At 38.8% G+C, this 18,121-nt stretch overlaps 1 protein-coding gene and 1 long non-coding RNA gene across 5 annotated transcripts in view; one reads left to right on the forward strand and one right to left on the reverse strand.

The window, feature by feature from the left end:
- Positions 1–18,121, reverse strand: part of EPB41L5 (erythrocyte membrane protein band 4.1 like 5) — a 166,418-nt gene that overhangs the window by 21,041 nt on the left and 127,256 nt on the right. For all 3 annotated transcript variants that reach the window (XM_007964704.3, XM_007964703.3, XM_007964701.3), the window contains exons 19-20: positions 15,885–16,013; positions 12,712–12,776 (exon numbers count right to left, since the gene is read on the reverse strand). In XM_007964704.3, the coding sequence (XP_007962895.3) occupies positions 12,712–12,776; positions 15,885–16,013 (194 nt within the window). The remainder of the gene's footprint in view (positions 1–12,711; positions 12,777–15,884; positions 16,014–18,121) is intronic.
- The window catches only part of LOC103216919 (uncharacterized), a 46,061-nt gene that overhangs the window by 12,748 nt on the left and 15,192 nt on the right, over positions 1–18,121 (forward strand). The window contains exons 3-5 of one of the 2 annotated variants that reach the window (XR_012094164.1): positions 3,238–3,310; positions 12,612–12,667; positions 17,192–17,319. This is a non-coding gene — a long non-coding RNA (uncharacterized lncRNA). The remainder of the gene's footprint in view (positions 1–3,237; positions 3,311–12,611; positions 12,668–17,191; positions 17,320–18,121) is intronic. The other variant, XR_012094163.1, reaches the window with a different exon arrangement.

Below are 18,121 nucleotides of genomic sequence, written 5' to 3' on the forward strand. Positions count from 1 at the left end.
TTATCAGCTTAAGGAGCTTTCAGGCCAAGACTATGGGGTTTTCTAGATATAGAATCCTGTCATCTCCAAACAGGGATAGTTTGACTTCCTCGCTTCCTATTTGGATTCCCCTTATTTCTTTCTCTTGCCTGATTGCTCTGGGTAGGCCTTCCAATACTATGTTAACAGGAGTGGTGAGAGAGGGGATCTTTTCTTGTGCCAGTTCTCAAGGGGAATGCTTCCAGCTTTTGCCCATTCAGTATGATGTTGGCTGTGGGTTTGTCAGAGATGGCTTTTATTATTTTGAGGTATGTTCCTTGAATACTTATTTTATTGAGAGTTTTTAACGTGAAGCAGTGTTGAGTTTTATCAAAACTCTTTTCTGCATCTATTGCGATAATCATGTGGTGTTTGTCTTTAGTTCTGTTTATGTGATGAATCACATTTATTGATTTGCATATGCTGAACCAACCTTGCATCCCAGGGATATAGCCTATTTGACTGTGGTGGATAAGCTTTTTGATGTGCTGCTGGATTCAGTTTGCCAGTATTTTGTTGAGTATTTTTGCATTGATGTTCATCAAGAATACTGGCCTGAAGTTTTCTTTTTTTGTTGTGTCATTGCCAGGTGTTCGTATCAGGATGATGCTGCCTTCGTAGAATGAGTTAGGGAGGGAGTCTCTCCTCCTCAGTTTTTTGAAATAGTTTCAGCAGTAATGGTACCAGCTCTTCTTTGCATATCTGATAGAATTCAACTGTGAATCCGTCTAATCCTGTGCTTTTTTTGTTTGGTAGGCTATTTACTACTGATTCAATTTTGGAGCTCATTATTGGTCTGTTCAGGATTCAATGTCTTCCTGGCTGCCTTGAGAGAGTGTGTGTGTCCAGGAATTTATTAATTTCTTCTAGATTTTCTAGTTTATGGGCATAGAGGTGTTTGTAATTTACGTGTATTTCTGTGGAGTCAGTAGTAATATCTCCTTTGTTGTTTCTGATTGTGTTTATTTAGATCCTCTCTCTTTTCTTGTAAGTCTAGCTCATGGTCTGTTTTATTATTTTTTTTCCAAAAAAGAAACAACTCCTGAATTCATTGATCTTTTGTGGTTTGTTGGATTTTTTTTTGAGACAGAGTCTCACTGTTTCCCAGGCTGGAGTGTGATGGTGCAATCTCGGCTCACTGCAACCTCCACCTCCCAGGGTCAAGTTATTCTTGAACCTCAGCATTCAAAGTAGCTGGGATAACAGGCGTGTGCCACCCCGCCCAGCTAATTTTTGTATTTTTAGTAGAGATGGGCTTTCGCCATGTTGGTCAGGCTGGTCTTGAATGCCTGGTCTCAAGTGATACATCCACCTCCACCTTCCAAAGTGCTGGGATTACAGGCATGAGTCACCACACCCAGTCTCATTTATCTTTTCAATGTTTTGTGTGTGTGTGTGTGTGTGTGTGTGTGTCTTGACCTCCTTCGGTTCAGGTCTAACTTGTTTTTTTTCTTATCTTCTGTTAGTTTGGTTATCTTCAGTTAGGGGTTATCTTCTGTTAGGGGGTTGGTTTTCTCTTGATTCTCCAGTTCTTTTAGTTGTGATATTAGGTTGCTAAAATTGAGATCTTTCTAACTTTTTGATGTGGGCATTTAGTGCTGTAAATTTCCCTCTTTTTTTTTTTTTGAGACGGAGTCCTGCTCTGTCACCCAGGCTAGAGTGCCGTGGTGCGATCTCGGCTCACTGCAAGCTCCACCTCCCGGGTTCACGCCATTCTCCTGCCTCAGCTTCCCAAGTAGCTGGAACTACAGGTGCCCGCCACCACACCCGGCTAATTTTTTTTTTGTATTTTAGTAGAGACGGGGTTTCACCGTGTTAGCCAGGATGGTCTTAATCTCCTGACCTCGTGATCCGCCCGTCTCGGCCTCCCAAAGTGCTGGGATTACAGGCGTGAGCCACCACACCCGACCTAAATTTCCCTCTTAACACTGCCTTAGCTGTGTCCCAGGGATTCTGGTATGTCATATCTTTGTTCTCACTAGCTACAAATAACTTCTTGACTTCTGCCTTATTTTTATCATATACCCAAAAGTCATTCAGGAACAGGTTATTTCATTTCCATGTAACTGTATGGTTTTGAGAGAATTTCTTGGTCTTGATTTCTAAATTTGACTGATTGTGCTGTGGTCTGAGAGTGGCTGCTCTCTTCTTCTGCATTTGTTGAGGAATACTGTATGTTCGATTATGTAATCGACTTTAGAGTATGTGCCATGTGGTGATGAGAGGAATGTATATTGTTGTTTTTGGGTGGACAGTTCTGTAGATGTCTATTAAGAAAAACTTAAATCCAAAAGTTAGTTCACTGAAAGATCAACAACACTGACAAATATTTAGCTAGACTTATGAGGAAGAAAAAAGATTCAACGAATATCAGAAATTAAAAATAGTGGAGCCTCTCAGTAAAAAACAAAAAGGATTTGAATAAAATTCTATGAGCAATTTATTCCAGTAAATTAAATCACCTAGGTGAAATGCAAACATTCCTGAAAACAAATTACCAAAACTGACTCAAGACGAAATGGAAAATCTGAACAGACTTATAACAAGCAAAGAGATTGAATCAGTAATCAAAAACTTTCCAACAACAAAAATCCCAGGACCATAGCTTCACTGGTGAACTCTACCAAACATTTAAAGAACTAACAATAGTCTTTCTCAATCTCTTCCAAAACACAGAAGAAGAGGGAACACTTTCTAAATCATTCTATGAGGCCAACATTATGACCCTGTCACCAAAGTCAAATAAAGACAATGTAAGAAAATTACAAACCAGCCAGGCATGCTGGCTCACAGCTATAATCCCCAGCAATTTGGGAGGCCGAGGTAGGAGGACTGCTTGATGCCAGGAGTTGGACAATCCTACAGACCAATATCCTTTATAAGTATATATGCAAAAGTCCTTAAAAAATGCTATCAAACTGCATCCAGAAGAATATTAAAAAGCTTATATAACATGACCGAGTAGGATTTGTTCTAGAAGTGCAAGAGTGGTTCAGTATCAGAAAACCACATCACGTTAACAGAATGAAGGAAAAAATCCCACACATGAGCATCTCAATTGATGCAGAAAAAGCTTAAGACAAAAATGCAACACTTTTTCATGATAAAAACAAACAGAACAGAAGGGAATTTCCACAGTATGGTAAAGGGCATATATGAAAAACACACACACAACACTCAATGGTGAAGGACTGAAAGCTTTCCCTTTATCCCTTTCAGGAATAAAAGAAGAATGCCAGTTTTTATCTCTTCTATTCAACACTGTATTGCAAGTTCTAGCCAAAGCAATCAGGTAAGAAAAAGAAATAAAAACTTCCTAACTGGAAATAAGGAAGTAAAACTATCACTATTCACAGATGCCATAATCATGTATATAGAAAATCTTATAGAATGCAGAAAAAACTGGCCGGTGTGGTGGCTCACGCTTGTAATCCCAGCACTTTGGGAGGCCGAGGCAGGCAGATCACCTGGGGTCAGGAGTTCGAGACCAGCCTGGCCAACATGGTGAAATCCTGTCTCTACTAAAAATACAAAAATTTAGCTGGGCATGCTGGTGAGGGCCTGTAATCACAGCAACTAGGGAGGCTGAGGCAGGAGAATCGCTTGACCAGAAAGCAGAGGTTGCAGTGAACTGAAATCGTGCTGAAATCGCATTCCAGCCTGGGCAACAAGAGTAAGACTTTGTCCTTAAAAAAAAATGCAGAAAAACCTATTACATCTAATAAACTCAGCAGAGTTGCAGAATACAATATAAATACACAAAAATTGGTCGTATTTCTATACACTAGCAGTGAACAGTTTGAAAACAAAATTAACAACATTACAACAGCATAAAATATGTAAATACCTAGGAAACAATTTAACCAAGGAGGCAAAAGACTTGTACACTGAAAACTACAAAACACCACTGAAATTAAAGAACACCTAAATAAATGGAAAGACATCCTACATCATGTATCTGAAGACTTAATACTGTTAAAGTTACAGTACTAACCAAAGCAATCTATAGGTTCAATGCAATGCCTATTAAAATCCCAGCAGCCTGTTTTGCATAAAGGGAAAAGCTGATTCTAAAATTTATACAAAATGGCAAGAGATCCTTAATTGTCAAAAGAATCTTGGGGAAAAAAAAAACAAAGTTGAAAGACTCACACATCCTAATTCAAAACTTACTACAAAGCTACAGTAATCAAAACAGCATGGCACTGGCATAAGGACAGACATATAGATCAATGGAATAGAACTCAGAGCCCAGGACCAGAAGGAAATGACCAACTGATTGATAGGACTGCCAAGATCTAGGATAGAGACACCCATTTATCCACAACCAAAAGAATGAAATTGGACCCCTACCTCACAGCATATACAATTTTTCTTTTCTTTTTCTTTTTTTTTTTTTTTTTTTGAGACAGGGTCTTGCTCTGTCACCCAGGCTGGAGTACAGTGGCATGAATGCAACTCACTGCATCCTCAACCTCCTGGCTCAAGCAGTCCTCCCAAGTAGCTAGAACTACAAGTATGCACCACCATGCTTGGCTAGTTAAAAAAAAAAATTGTAGAGGCGGGGTCTTGCTATGTTGCCCAGGCTGGTCTCGAACTCCTGGGCTCAAACAATACTCCCACCTCAGCCTGGATTATAGGCATGAGCCACCATGCCCAGCTAAAAAAATTAACTGAAAATAGATGGAAGATCTAAATATAAGTTTCCTATACTGCAAGTTCTATCCAAAGCTATGCAACTGTTAAATAAATATATATATATAGGAGTACATCATTATGATCTTGAATTTGGCAATGGTTGCTTATATAAAACACCAAAAGCAGAAGCAACCTAAGAAAAGTAGATAAATTCAACTTCATCAAAACAAATAATTTTTATCCATCAAAAAGCATCACTAAGAAAGTGAAAAGACAATCCACAGAATGGGAGAAAATATTTCGAAATCATATATCTGGTAAGAGTCTAGTATCAGGAATTGATATTCAATCAAGGACTCCTACAACTCAACAATAAAATAAACCCAATTTAAAAATGGGTAATCTATCATGGGATTCGAAAAAAAAAAAAAAAAAAGAAATGGGGTGGGCAGGCACAATAGGTCAAACCTATAATCCCAGCACTTTGCAGGGCCAAGGTAAGAGGATTGCCTGAGGCTAGGAGCTTGAGACCAGTCTAGATAACTTAGTGAGACCATATCTCTAAAAAAAATACATTTTTAAAAATTAGCTGGGCATGGTGGTGCGTGCCTGTAATCCTAGCTACTCAGAAGGCTGAGACAGGAAGATCGCTTAAGCCCAGGAGTTCAAGGTTACAGTGACCTATGATCATGCCACTGCATTCCAGCCTGGGTGATTAAGCAATAATGTCTCTAAAAAGTAACAAAATAAAGATAAAATTAAAAAATGGGCAAAGGACTTGAATAGACATTTCTCCAAATAAGTTATACGAATGGCCAATAAACACATGAAAAGATCCCCAACATAGTTTGAAGTCAGGTAGCGTGATGCCTCCAGCTTTGTTCTTTTGACTTAGGACTGTCTTGGCCATGTGGGCTCTTTTTTGGTTCCATATGAACTTTAAAGTAATTTTTTCCAACTCTGTGAAGAAAGTGATTGGTAGCTTAATGGGGATGGCATTGAATCTATAAATTACCTTGGGCAATATGGCCATTTTCACAATATTGATTCTTCCTATCCATGAGCATGGAATGTTCTTCCATTTGTTTGTCCTCTTTTTTTTTTTTTTGAGACGGAGTCTCACTCTGTTGCCCAGGCTGGAGTGCAGTGGCCAGATCTCAGCTCACTGCAAGCTCCACCTCCCGGGTTTACGCCATTCTCCTGCCTCAGCCTCCCGAGTAGCTGGGACTACAGGCGCCCGCCACCTCGCCCGGCTAGTTTTTTGTACTTTTTTTTTTTAGTAGAGACGGGGTTTCACCATGTTAGCGAGGATGGTCTCGATCTCCTGACCTCATGATCCGCCTGTCTCGGCCTCCCAAGGTGCTGAGATTACAGGCTTGAGCCACCGCGCCCGGCCTGTTTGTCCTCTTTTTATTTCATTGAGCAGTGGTTTGTACTTCTCCTGGAAGAGGTCCTTCACATCCCTTGAAAGTTGGATTCCTAGGTATTTTATTCTCTTTGAAGCAATTGTGAATGGGAGTTCATTCATGATATGGCTCTCTGTCTGTTACTGGTGTATAAGAATGCTTGTGATTTTTGCACATTGATTTTGTATCCTGAGACTTTGCTGAAGTTGCTTATCAGCTCAAGATGATTTTGGGCTGAGACGATGGGGTTTTCTAAATATACAATCATGTCATCTGCAAACAGGGACAATTTGACTTCTTCTTTTCCTAATTGAATACCCTTTATTTCTTTCTCTTGCTTGATTGCCCTGGCCAGAACTTCCAGCACTATGTTGAATAGGAGTGGTGAGAGAGGACATCCCTGTTGTGCCAGTTTTTAAGGGGAATGCTTCCAGTTTTTGCCCATTCAGTATGATATTGGCTGTGGGTTTGTCATAAATAGCTCTTATTATTTTGAGATACGTTCCATCAATACCAAATTTATTGAGAGTTTTCAGCATGAAGGGCTGCTGAATTTTGTCAAAGGCCTTTTCTGCATCTATTGAGATAATTGTGTGGTTTTTGTCTTTGGTTCTGTTTATATGCTGGAATACGTTTATTGATTTGTGTATGTTGAACCAGCCTTGCATCCCAGGGATGAAGCCAACTTGATCGTGGTGGGTAAGCTTTTTGATGTGCTGCTGGATTCGGTTTGCCAGTATTTTATTGAGGATTTTTGCATCAATGTTCATCAGGGATATTGGTCTAAAATTCTCTTTTTTTGTGGTGTCTCTGCCAGGCCTTGATATCAGGATGATGTTGGCCTCATAAAACGAGTTAGGAAGGATTCCCTCTTTTTCTGTTGATTGGAATAGTTTCAGAAGGAATGGTACCAGCTCCTCCTTATATTTCTGGTAGAATTCAGCTGTGAATCTGTCTGGTCCTGGACTTTTTTTGGTTGGTGGGCTATTATTGCCTCAAGTTCAGAGCCTGCTATTGGTCTATTCAGGGATTCAACTTCTTCCTGGTTTAGTCTTGGGGGAGTGTATGTGTCCAGGAATTTATCCATTTCCTCTAGGTTTTCTAGTTTATTTGCGTAGAGGTGTTTATAGTATTCTCTGATGGTAGTCTGTATTTCTTTGGGGTCAGTGGTGATATCCCCTTTATCATTTTTTATTCCATCTATTTGATTCTTCTCTCTTTTCTTCTTTATTAGTCTTGCTAGTGGTCAATTTTGTTGATCTTTTCAAAAAACCAGCTCCTGGATTCACTGACTTTTTGAAGGACTTTTTTGTGTCACTATCTCCTTCAGTTCTGCTCTGATCTTAGTTATTTCTTGCCTTCTGCTAGCTTTTGAATGTGATTGCTCTTGCTTCTCTAGTTCTTTTAATTGTGATATTAGGGTGTCAATTTTTTCTATACTACAAGGCTACAGTAACCAAAACAGCATGGTACTGGTACCAAAACAGAGATATAGACCAATGGAACAGAACAGAGTCCTCAGAAATAATACCACACATCTACAACCATCTCATCTTTGATAAACCTGACAAAAACAAGAAAGGGGGAAAGGATTCCCTATTAACAAATGGTGCTGGGAAAACTGGCTAGCCATAAGTAGAAAGCTGAAACTGAATCCCTTCCTTACACCTTATACAAAAATTCATTCAAGATGGATTAGAGACTTAAATGTTAGACCTAAAACCATAAAAACCCTTGAAGAAAACCTAGGCAATACTCAGGACATAGGCATGGGCAAGGACTTCATGTCTAAAACACCAAAAGCAATGGCAACAAAAGCCAAAATCGACAAATGGGATCTAATTAAACTAAAGAGCTTCTGCACAGCAAAAGAAACTACCATCAGAGTGAACAGGCAACCTACAGAATGGGAGAAAATTTTTGCAATCTACTCATCTGACAAAGGGCAAATATCCAGAACCTACAAAGAACTCAAACAAATGTGCAAGAAAAAAACAACCCCATCAAAAAGTGGGCAAAGGAAATGAACAGACACTTCTCAAAAGAAGACATTCACACAGCCAACAGACACCTGAAAAAATGCTCATCATCACTGGCTATCAGAGAAATGCAAATCAAAACCACAATGAGATACCATCTCACACCAGTTAGAATGGTGATCATTAAAAAGTTAGGAAACAATACGTACTGGGGAGGATGTGGAGAAACAGAAACACTTTTACACTGTTGGTGGGAGTGTAAACTAGGTCAACCATTGTGGAAGACAGTGTGGCAATTCCTCAAGGTTCTAGAAGTACCATTTGACCCAGCCATCCATTACTGGGTATATACCCAAAGGATTATAAACCATTCTGCTATAAAGACACATGCACATGTATGTTTATTGTGGCACTACTCACAATAGCAAAGACTTGGAACCAACCCAAATGTCCATCATTTGGACATTTGGTGTCCAAATGTGGCACATATACACCAGGGAATACTATGCAGCCATAAAAAAGGATGAGTTCATGTCCTTTGTAGGAACATGGATGCAGCTGGAAACCTTCTTCTCAGCAAACTATCGCAAGAACAGAAAACCAAACACTGCATGTTCTCACTCATAGGTGGGAATTGAACAAATGAGATCACTTGGACACAGGAAGGGGAACATCACACACTGGGGCCTGTTGTGGGGTGGAGGGAGGGGGGAGGGATAGCATTAGGAGATATACCTAATGTAAATGATGAGTTAATGGGTGCAGCACACCAACATGGCACATGTATACATATGTAACAAACCTGCACTTTGTGCACATGTACCCTAGAACATAAAGTATAAAAAAGATCCCCAACATTCTTAATCATTAGAGAAATGCAAATCAAAAGTACACTAAGGCTGGGTGCGGTGGCTACCACCTGTAATTCCAGCACTTTGGAAGGCTGGGATGGGAGGATCGCTTGAGCTCAGGAGTTCAAAGACCAGCCTGGGCAACATAGTGACACCTTTTCTCTCCTAAAAATAAAAACAAACTTAGCCAAGCATGGTGGCGTGTGCCTGTAGGCCCTGCTACTAAGAAAGCTGAGGTGGGAGGATCATTTGAGCCTAAGTTTGAGGCTGCAGTGAGTTGTGCTCATGCCACTGCACGCCAACCTGGGTGACAGAGCAAGACCCTGTCTCAAAAAAAAAAAAAAAAGTACAGTGAAATACCATGAGAGTGTAAAGAAATAAAAACCCTCACTCATTACTGGGAGGAACAGAAAATGTGCAGTGGTTGTAGAAAACAGTTTGGCAGTTCCTTAAAGATTAAAAATAGAATTACCACATGACTCAGGAATTCTACTCTAGATGTGTAACTGAAAAACTGTTCAAACAAAAAATTGTACATGACTATTCATAGCTGCAATATTCATAACAGCCAAAAGGTGGAAACAATCTAAATGTCTATCAACAGATGAATAAATAAACAAAATGTGGTATATCCATACGATGAAACATTATACAGCCATAACAGGAAATAAAGTCCTGATACATAATAGTACAGTATGGATGACCCTGGAAACATTATGCTAAGTGAAAGCCAGACACAAAAGACCTCATATTACAGAATATCATTTATATGAAATGTCCATATAGGTAAATCTATAGAGACAGAAAGTAGAAGAGTGCTTCTTCAGGATTAGGGGAAAGGCAGTGCAGGGTAGATGGAGTTACAATTAAAGAGTAGGGGATTTCTTTTTGAGGTGGTGAAAATATTCTGAAATTTGTTACTGGTGGCGGTTGCATGTATCTGTACTAAATGTACTAAAAACTACTGAACTGCACACTTTAAATGGATAAATCATGTGTTATTTGAATCAAATTTATCAATGAAGTTGTTACTACAAAAATAAATGATCTTAATAGACATTTCTCCAAAGAAGACATATATACACGAAAGGATGTTCCACATCATTAGTCCTTAGGCATTTGCAAATCAAACCACAATGAGACGCACTTCATGCTCACTAGGATGAGTATGATAAACAAGAAGAGTAATAAGCATCGTCAATGACATGGAGAAGTTGGAATCCTCATAATTGCTGGTAAGAATGAAAAATGTTACAGCCATTTTGGAAGACATTTGGCAGTTCTTAAGAAAGTTAAATATAGAGTTACCATATGACTGAGGAGAAATGGTGTTACTCCTAGGTATATACTAAGGAGAACTGAAAGTATATCTACAAAAAAAATTTGTATGCAAATATTCATTTCTAGCTTTATTCATAATAGCCAAAGAGTGGAAACAACTCAAATGTCCAACTGATATATGAATAAATGTGGTATATCTATATGATGGAATATTATTTAGACATATGGAGGGATAAAGTACCAATATATGCTACAATATGGACAAACCTGGAAAATATTGCATTGAATGTAAGAAGTCAGGCACAAAAGGACACGTATTGTATAATTCCCTTGACATAAACTGTCCAGAGTAGGTAAATCCACAGAGACAGAAAGTAGATTACTGGTTGCCAGGTGCTGGGGAAGAAGCAGAATGTGGGGTGACTGCTAATGGTGTTTCCAGACCTTAGGTAAGCTAGAAACCTTCATACTCACTATAATACTCATCCGAGTGAGTATGCAGGTTTCTACCTTACCTAAGGTCTGGAAAGGGTAAGGAGTTTCTAGAACATTCTCAATGTTCTAGAATTTATTATAGTGGTAATAATTGCACAATTTTGTAAAATTACTGAGTTGTGTATTTTTAAAGAATGAATTTTGTGGTATGTGAATTATGTCAGTAAAAAATGAAAGAAAAATAATCTAAATCTACTATGGTAAAACGTTAAGATGTGACATAGCTGGATATTTGGTAAACAGGTATGAATTATATACTTCTCCATAGTGTCTGTATGCCTGAAATACTGCATTTTTTAAAAGGAGGTACAGTCAAACAAAACAGTGTAGTATGGCATGGGGAAAAATAGATTAACAGAGAAGGAAAACATCCTGAAATAGACCCATATTTATATAAGAACCTAGCATATTTCAAAGGATGCATTTGAAATCCTAGGGGAAAAATAGGTTATTCAAAATATGAACAGCCATTTAGAAATATAAATCTGGAAGAAAGTTGGAGTATGTTTTAGGCTCTTTCCAGCTTCAAGAGCTCAATGAAACTTCTGATGAATACGGGGCAGTCCTGTCCCCATTACCCTTCTCCTGGCAAACAAAAAATTTTGACAAGGTTATTCTGAAAAACTTCAATAATAACAATAGTCCTAGAAATGTTAGTATGAACAGTTGTTATGAGAATTTTCTTTACTTTTTTTTTTTTTCTGAGACAGAGTCTCGCTCTGTTGCCCACACTGGAGTGCAGTGGCACGATCTCGGCTCACTGCAACCTCCACCTCCTGGGTTCAAGCGATTCTCCCATCTTGGCCTCCCCAGTAGCTGGGATTACACTATGCCCAGCTAATTTCTGTATTTTTAGTAGAGACGGGGTTTCACCATATTGGTCAGGCTGGTCTCGAACTCCTGACCTCAGGTGGTCCAGCCGCCTCAGCCTCCCAAAGTGTTGGGATTACAGGCGTGAGCCACTATGCCTAGCCTTTTGTTGTTGTTGTTGTTTTTTAAAAAAAGGTCTCACTCTGTCACTCAGAATGAAGTGCAGTGGTGCGATCACAGCTCACTGCAGCCTCAAACTCCTGCGCTCATGAAATTGTCCCTCTTAGGTCTCCTGAGTCGCTAGGACTACAGCAGGGATCACCATGCTCAGCTAATTTTTTATTTTTAATTGTAGAAACAGGGTCTCACTATGTTGCCCAGGCCAGTCTCAAACTGCTGGCCTCAAGTGATCCTCCAGCCTTGACATCTGAAAGTGCTGGGATTACAGGTCTGAGACACTGTGCCTGGTGATTAGAATTAGTTACAAGGTCAAGTTTTAATTCTAGCTTTACCCTGATCACCAATTAGTACTTTCGTTGAGTACTAACTATTATATAAAGTGCTATATACTATGCATGCTATGTGCAGTGCTATGTTGATTACGGTATCTGGAACTGAGTATGATTAATCATAAAACCCTTGACTGAATATGTTTTGAATAATAAAAAAGAAACAGCATTTATTTGATCAACATTTTTTAACATCAAGCATAGAACATTAGATTCACAGTGGTGAAGAAAATCAATTGCCATAAAGCATGGAATAAAAGCCTAACTAACAAGACAAATAAATGGCAAAATACTCATTAAAGAGAAGAAGGGCAGAAGAGACTTGGAGGGAGTAGCAAAGAAAGTTACTCAGCTACTGTGAGAACCCATGGCAAGTCAGTTGATAAAAACAAGGCCGTTGTGATAACAGGATGACACCAAAGTTTACTGTAAGAGAATAATACACACTACCAGGTGACTGAAAAGATTATACATATCTTTAAGATGGTTTCTGCTCTGTTGGTTTGAATCAGTTGAAGATAAATGGGAACGTTGGGAGACTAATCAGGAACATCTTCAAATATACAACTAGGTACTAAGTGGTCTGTAACGGATACAACAGAGTGAATTCAAGCTATCTTTCAGACAGACATCCTGAAACCATGTGGTGACAGACTGAGAAGAAAAAAAAGACAACAAAGGTAGATAAGAACATCAATTTAATTCAGTCTATCCAGAACTGTACCTGTTTGTGGCAGCATCCTGAACATTGGCATTTTTATGACTTAATAAGCTATCTTCTTTTGTAACCTAAGAAAATGAAATATTAAAGAAAAGTAAATCTTTGTTGAGGATACTAAAGTAACAAGAAATTTACATTTCTTTCTGGTAAAAATAGAAACTTCAGTTTGCTTCAGTTAAAATTAGAGGTAATCATACCTTATCTATGGAAATATCGGCAGTGCACCTAGTACAAGCCTACCCCATACCTAAATTAATAATCAAAGATTCATTTTTTATTTTGTATACAAATTCATATGATCTTGCTAGATGGTTCTCAATAATGCACCCATTTTTTATTTTTTTAGAGATAGAGTCTTACTCTGTCCCCCAGGCTGGAGTGCAGTGGTGTAATCTTGGCTCACTGCAACCTCTGCCTCCCAGGTTCAAATGATTCTCCTGCCTCAGCCTCCCGAGTAGCTGGGATTACACGTGTGCACCACCACATCTGGCTAATTTTTTTACTTTTAGTAGAGACAGGGTTTCACCATGTTGGTCAGGCTGGTCTCGAACTCCTGATGTCAAGTGATCCACCTGTGTGGTCTCCCAAAGTGGTGGGATTACAGGCATAAGCCACCACACCTGGCATCAATAATGCACCCATTTTTTTTTAAAAAAAGTACAGTTCAATAATTTTTTTTTTAATGGCATACAAATGTTTAACCAACATAGCATTTCCACTATCTCCCCTACTCCCCACCTCAATATTCCCTTGAGGCTTCCCACATAATCCCATGAAAAAAAACCCTTATTCGAGGTAAACGATGATCTATACTTTATACAGTTTCACATAATTGGAATCACAGTACCTATCCTTTGCATCTGCTGCTTTAGAGCAGCATGGAGATGTCTTTGAGATTCACTCATGTTGTATAAGTCACTAATTCATTCCTTTTTATTCAGAGAGACATTTCATTGTATAGATACATCACAATTATCTGTTTTCGATGAGCATTTGGATTTTTTCCAGTTTTTAGCTATTTCGTATAAAGTTGCTAGGAACATTCATGTACTAACATCTGTGTTAACCTGAGTTTTGATTTCTCTTGGACAAATATCTAAGAATGTAATTGCTGGGTTAGATGATATGTGTATGTTTAATGCATTGCCAAACTCTTTTAAAGCGTTTATACCATTTTATGTTCTTACCAGCAACGTATGTGCACCGCAGGAGCTCCATCATCACCACCACAGGGATGGTCAGTGTTTAATTTTAGCTATTTCAGTGGACATGCCTTTCATCATTAATTATGATGTAGATTTTGTTCTTAAATGCTCTTTATCAAGCTGAAGGAGTTGTATTCTCTTGCTAGTTTGCTGAGAGTTTTTATCATGAACAGGTGTTGAATTTTGTGAAATGCCTTTTCTATGTGAATTGAGACAATTTTATGTATTTTTTAATATGGTGAACTATCTTGGGTTTTGAATGATAAACCAACATTTTCCCCAAGATAAACCATACTTGGTCATGATGTATGATGCTACTTATAAACTGTTGAGTATATTTTGTTAAGAACTTTTAAGTTAATGTTCATGAGGAGTACTGGTCTGTGGTTTCTTGTCATTTTTTTTTCTGGTTTTGCTATTGGGGTGACACTAGTCTCATAAAATGAACTGGGAAGTGTTCCTTCCTCTTTTTGAAGAACTTTGTGTAGAACTGCTAATATTTCTTCTATAAATGTTTAGTAGATTTCACAGTGAAGGTATTTGGTCCTGGATTTCTCTCATGAGAAGGTCTTTTCACTGTAAAATCAAATCCCTTTACTTTAGGCAACTCATGTTATTTCTCTCTTCAAGTTAAGAAAGATCCAAAATGATAACTGAAATGTAAGGTAATGATTTCTTAGTCCATTCAAGCTGCTCTAACAAAACACCATAATCTGGGTGGCCTATAAATAACAAATATTTATTCCTTGCAGTTTAGGAGGCTGAGAAACCAAAGATTATGGCACTGGCAGATTTAGTGTCTGGTGAGGGTCCATTCCTCACAGATGGCGCCTTCTCACTGCATCCTCACATGACTGAAGGGTTAAACAAGTTCCCTCCAGCCTCTTTTATAAGAGCACTAAGCCCACTCTTGGGGGCTCTGCCAAAGGCCCCATGTGTTAATACCATGGCTTTGGGGATTAGGTTTCAACATACAAAATTTTAAGGGGTGATGCAACCATTCAGACCACAGCAAATGATAACTATTACTATTACCACTACTATAACTATCGAGGGTCAACACTTTCTAAATGCTCATTATGTGCCAGGCACTATTCCATGTCCTTTAATTATCTTATTTCACCTTTACAACCCACCTTAAGGTAGGTACTACCATTATCCTATTTTATAAAAAATTAAACTGAGGTTCACAGAAATTAACTAACTTGCCCAAGTCACAAAGCTAGTAAGTGGTGGAATAGAAAAAAGGTTCTAGAGTCAATACTATTATATTTTATATTTATTTTATATGTAGATGTTTTATATTTATATTCTGGGGAGAAAATGGATAAAGAACATGAACAATATTCCTAAAGTCCACTCAGGTCTCTTCAAGGCTTGTACCTGAGGACAGGATGGGTAAAGTGCATCTTCTCAATAACAGGTGAATTTGAAATCCTAGTTGACAACTGACTTAGTGAGGCAGGCTTCTGTCCTGGTTTTAGGACAGAATGTAAGTTTGAAAGTCACGGAGAGCCAAGCAAAAGTTGATTTTGAGAGCAAGGCTGCTGCATCCCTCACGGGAGCTGGTCCCTACTCACTCCATCCTTCACCAAGTCACAGCCAACTCTTCAGCTTGTACCTCACTCTTTTTGCTAATTACATAAACATATTGCCAAACTGAGGGTAGATGGGTTGTGGGGAATAGTGGATGGATAAAGACAGATCTAGAATCATAGATTTAATACTGAAATAAGCCTTTAAAAATCACAAGGCTTTCTGGCTATCAAAGTGGCAAAAATTGAAGGCTCACTTCTATACAGATTTGGCTTTTTTAGCCTTCATATCCCCCTGAGCATCTTTACTCTTATTTTTTCACCCCCTGACTGCGCCCTTAAACTAGCTTGATTAGAATTTAGAGTTGGGGAAGGCAACTCTCTACATTCCACACTCTTTTCACTTCACCAGGGCTGTCTACCAAAGGCAGCTTACCTTATGCACTGCTTCTACTTGAGCCTTCAAAATGTTACTCTTGAAGTCAGGAGAAACTCTCATGGCATTCAGTCCTGGGTTCTCAATGACATTATTAAGGCATTTCTCAGTCAACTTCACCACTTCTTCCTAGATATTTTAAAAATATACTGTAATCAACTGTGATGCATTATAGTTATATGGAAATAGGAAACAGACTGATGAAAGCTCATCTTCAATCAGGAAATCATGTGTCTTAAGCAGTCATATCTTATTTCAGGCATAAGCAACTCTTGCAATCATCTATCTGTGAAGAGCTCCGGATTTAAAGGGAACAGCCTCTGTAGGGCCTAACCTAAAATTGTAGCAAACTCTAACCCAAAGGGCAAATCTGGCCAACCACCTGTTGCATAAACACAGTTTACTGGAGTTCAGCCATATTCATTCCTCTGTGCTGCTTTCATGCTACAACTGGCAGAGCTAAGTAGCTGTGAAAGAGACTACGAGGTTCTCAAAGACTAAAATATTTACTATCTGGTTCTTTACCGAAATAATCTGCCAACCTCTGCTCAAGAGAACAGTCTTCATGCCCTACTTTTCATCTTTTAGCTCAAAAATACTAGTTGCTAAAGGTCACATATGCCTTAATTGTACCCACTGTCCTCGCTGAGTGCAGTTGAGATTCTGTTCCTTTATGCTTTTAAAACAAATTACTGGCCAGGCGTGGTGGCTCAAGCCTGTAATCCCAGCACTTTGGGAGGCCAAGACGGGCGGATCACGAGGTCAGGAGATCAAGACCATCCTGGCTAACACGGTGAAACCCCGTCTCTACTAAAAAATACAAAAAACTAGCCGGGCAAGGTGGCGGGCGCCTGTAGTCCCAGCTACTCGGGAGGCTGAGGCAGGAGAATGGCATAAACCTGGGAGGCGGAGCTTGCAGTGAGCTGAGATCCGGCCACTGCACTCCAGCCTGGGTGACAGAGCGAGACTCCGTCTCAAAACCAAACCAAAACCAAAACAAAAAAACTACTGCTCATCAAAGAACAAGAAAAACTGATTCCCGAAATAAAATTTGAAGATAAAGAACATTCTGGATTGCCTCAGGTAATTAAGGACAGGAAAGTAATCGAAAAATCTATAGATCCTGATATGGCATAAATCCTAAAGGATTTCAAAGACATAGGTCAAGAGAAAACCAAAGTCTGGAAGGGGATAATGAAGGAGACAAATAAATAATATAAATGTATTTATTACCACTGAATGATACACTTAAAAATGGTAAAGATGGTAAATTATATACGTATATTTTTACTTTTTTGCATTTGAAGAGAAAGCAGAGAGACTAAGTTGCAGAGAGGAGGAGGGATGAAGAAAGAAGAATCTTGACAACTAGAATCATGGCATCTCAAAGTTGGAAGGAACAACAGTCCATCCAACCACCGAAATATTTCAAGAGGTGGGTAATTTTTAGTCTTAGCCTAAGAAACATCACACACTGGAGAACGTGCTACTTCCTTGGTCAGATGACTGTTAGGAAACACTTACCTCTAACATATTCACTGACCTTAACTCTTCTCTGAGGCCATTAAAAAGCAAGTCACATTAATTCCTCTTTCACATAATAGCTCTCCATATATCTAAAGATGGTTAACAGGCTCCCTCCTGAGATTTCTGGGTGGCAATCATCTAGCTAGTACTCCCAAGTTGTAACTCAGTTTCAAGACCCTTCACCATACAGATCCTTCTCTTCTCAAACTGCCACTTTTCTATATCATTTTTAGAGTGCTATCCAGAAATGGAAAAAAACAGTTGAACCTCCCCTTTTGAACCCTTTGAGTTAATACAATATAGCTCTTTTGCACCTGATTCATACTTCATTTACATGCTCTTACTTTTAAAATACATATTGCTGTAATATTCTAGTCCCCTACCCTAGCCCTATACTTACGATGATTTGTCAAAGTCTATGTTCTTAAACCCAGTCTGTCATTCCAATCTATCCAAGTCTTCATGGATCCTGATTTTGTCTTTCAAAAACTGTACTTCCCAGCTGTTATCTGAAAATTCAATTAGCATAAGACACCTGGGAAAGAAAGTGGTCACTAGAGATGGCCATTTGCAATATTAACTTCTGTGGGATTTAGACAGGGCTGAAGTTTCCTGAGGGCCAAGAACTTGTCATTCGTCTGTGAATTCCACACAGTATTTATTATTTTATCTTACAAAAAGTAGACGATAAACACATTTTTAGAACTGAA

Source organism: Chlorocebus sabaeus, chromosome 10 (genome assembly GCF_047675955.1).
Source record: "Chlorocebus sabaeus isolate Y175 chromosome 10, mChlSab1.0.hap1, whole genome shotgun sequence".
In the NCBI taxonomy this organism is placed as follows: Eukaryota; Metazoa; Chordata; class Mammalia; order Primates; family Cercopithecidae; genus Chlorocebus; species Chlorocebus sabaeus.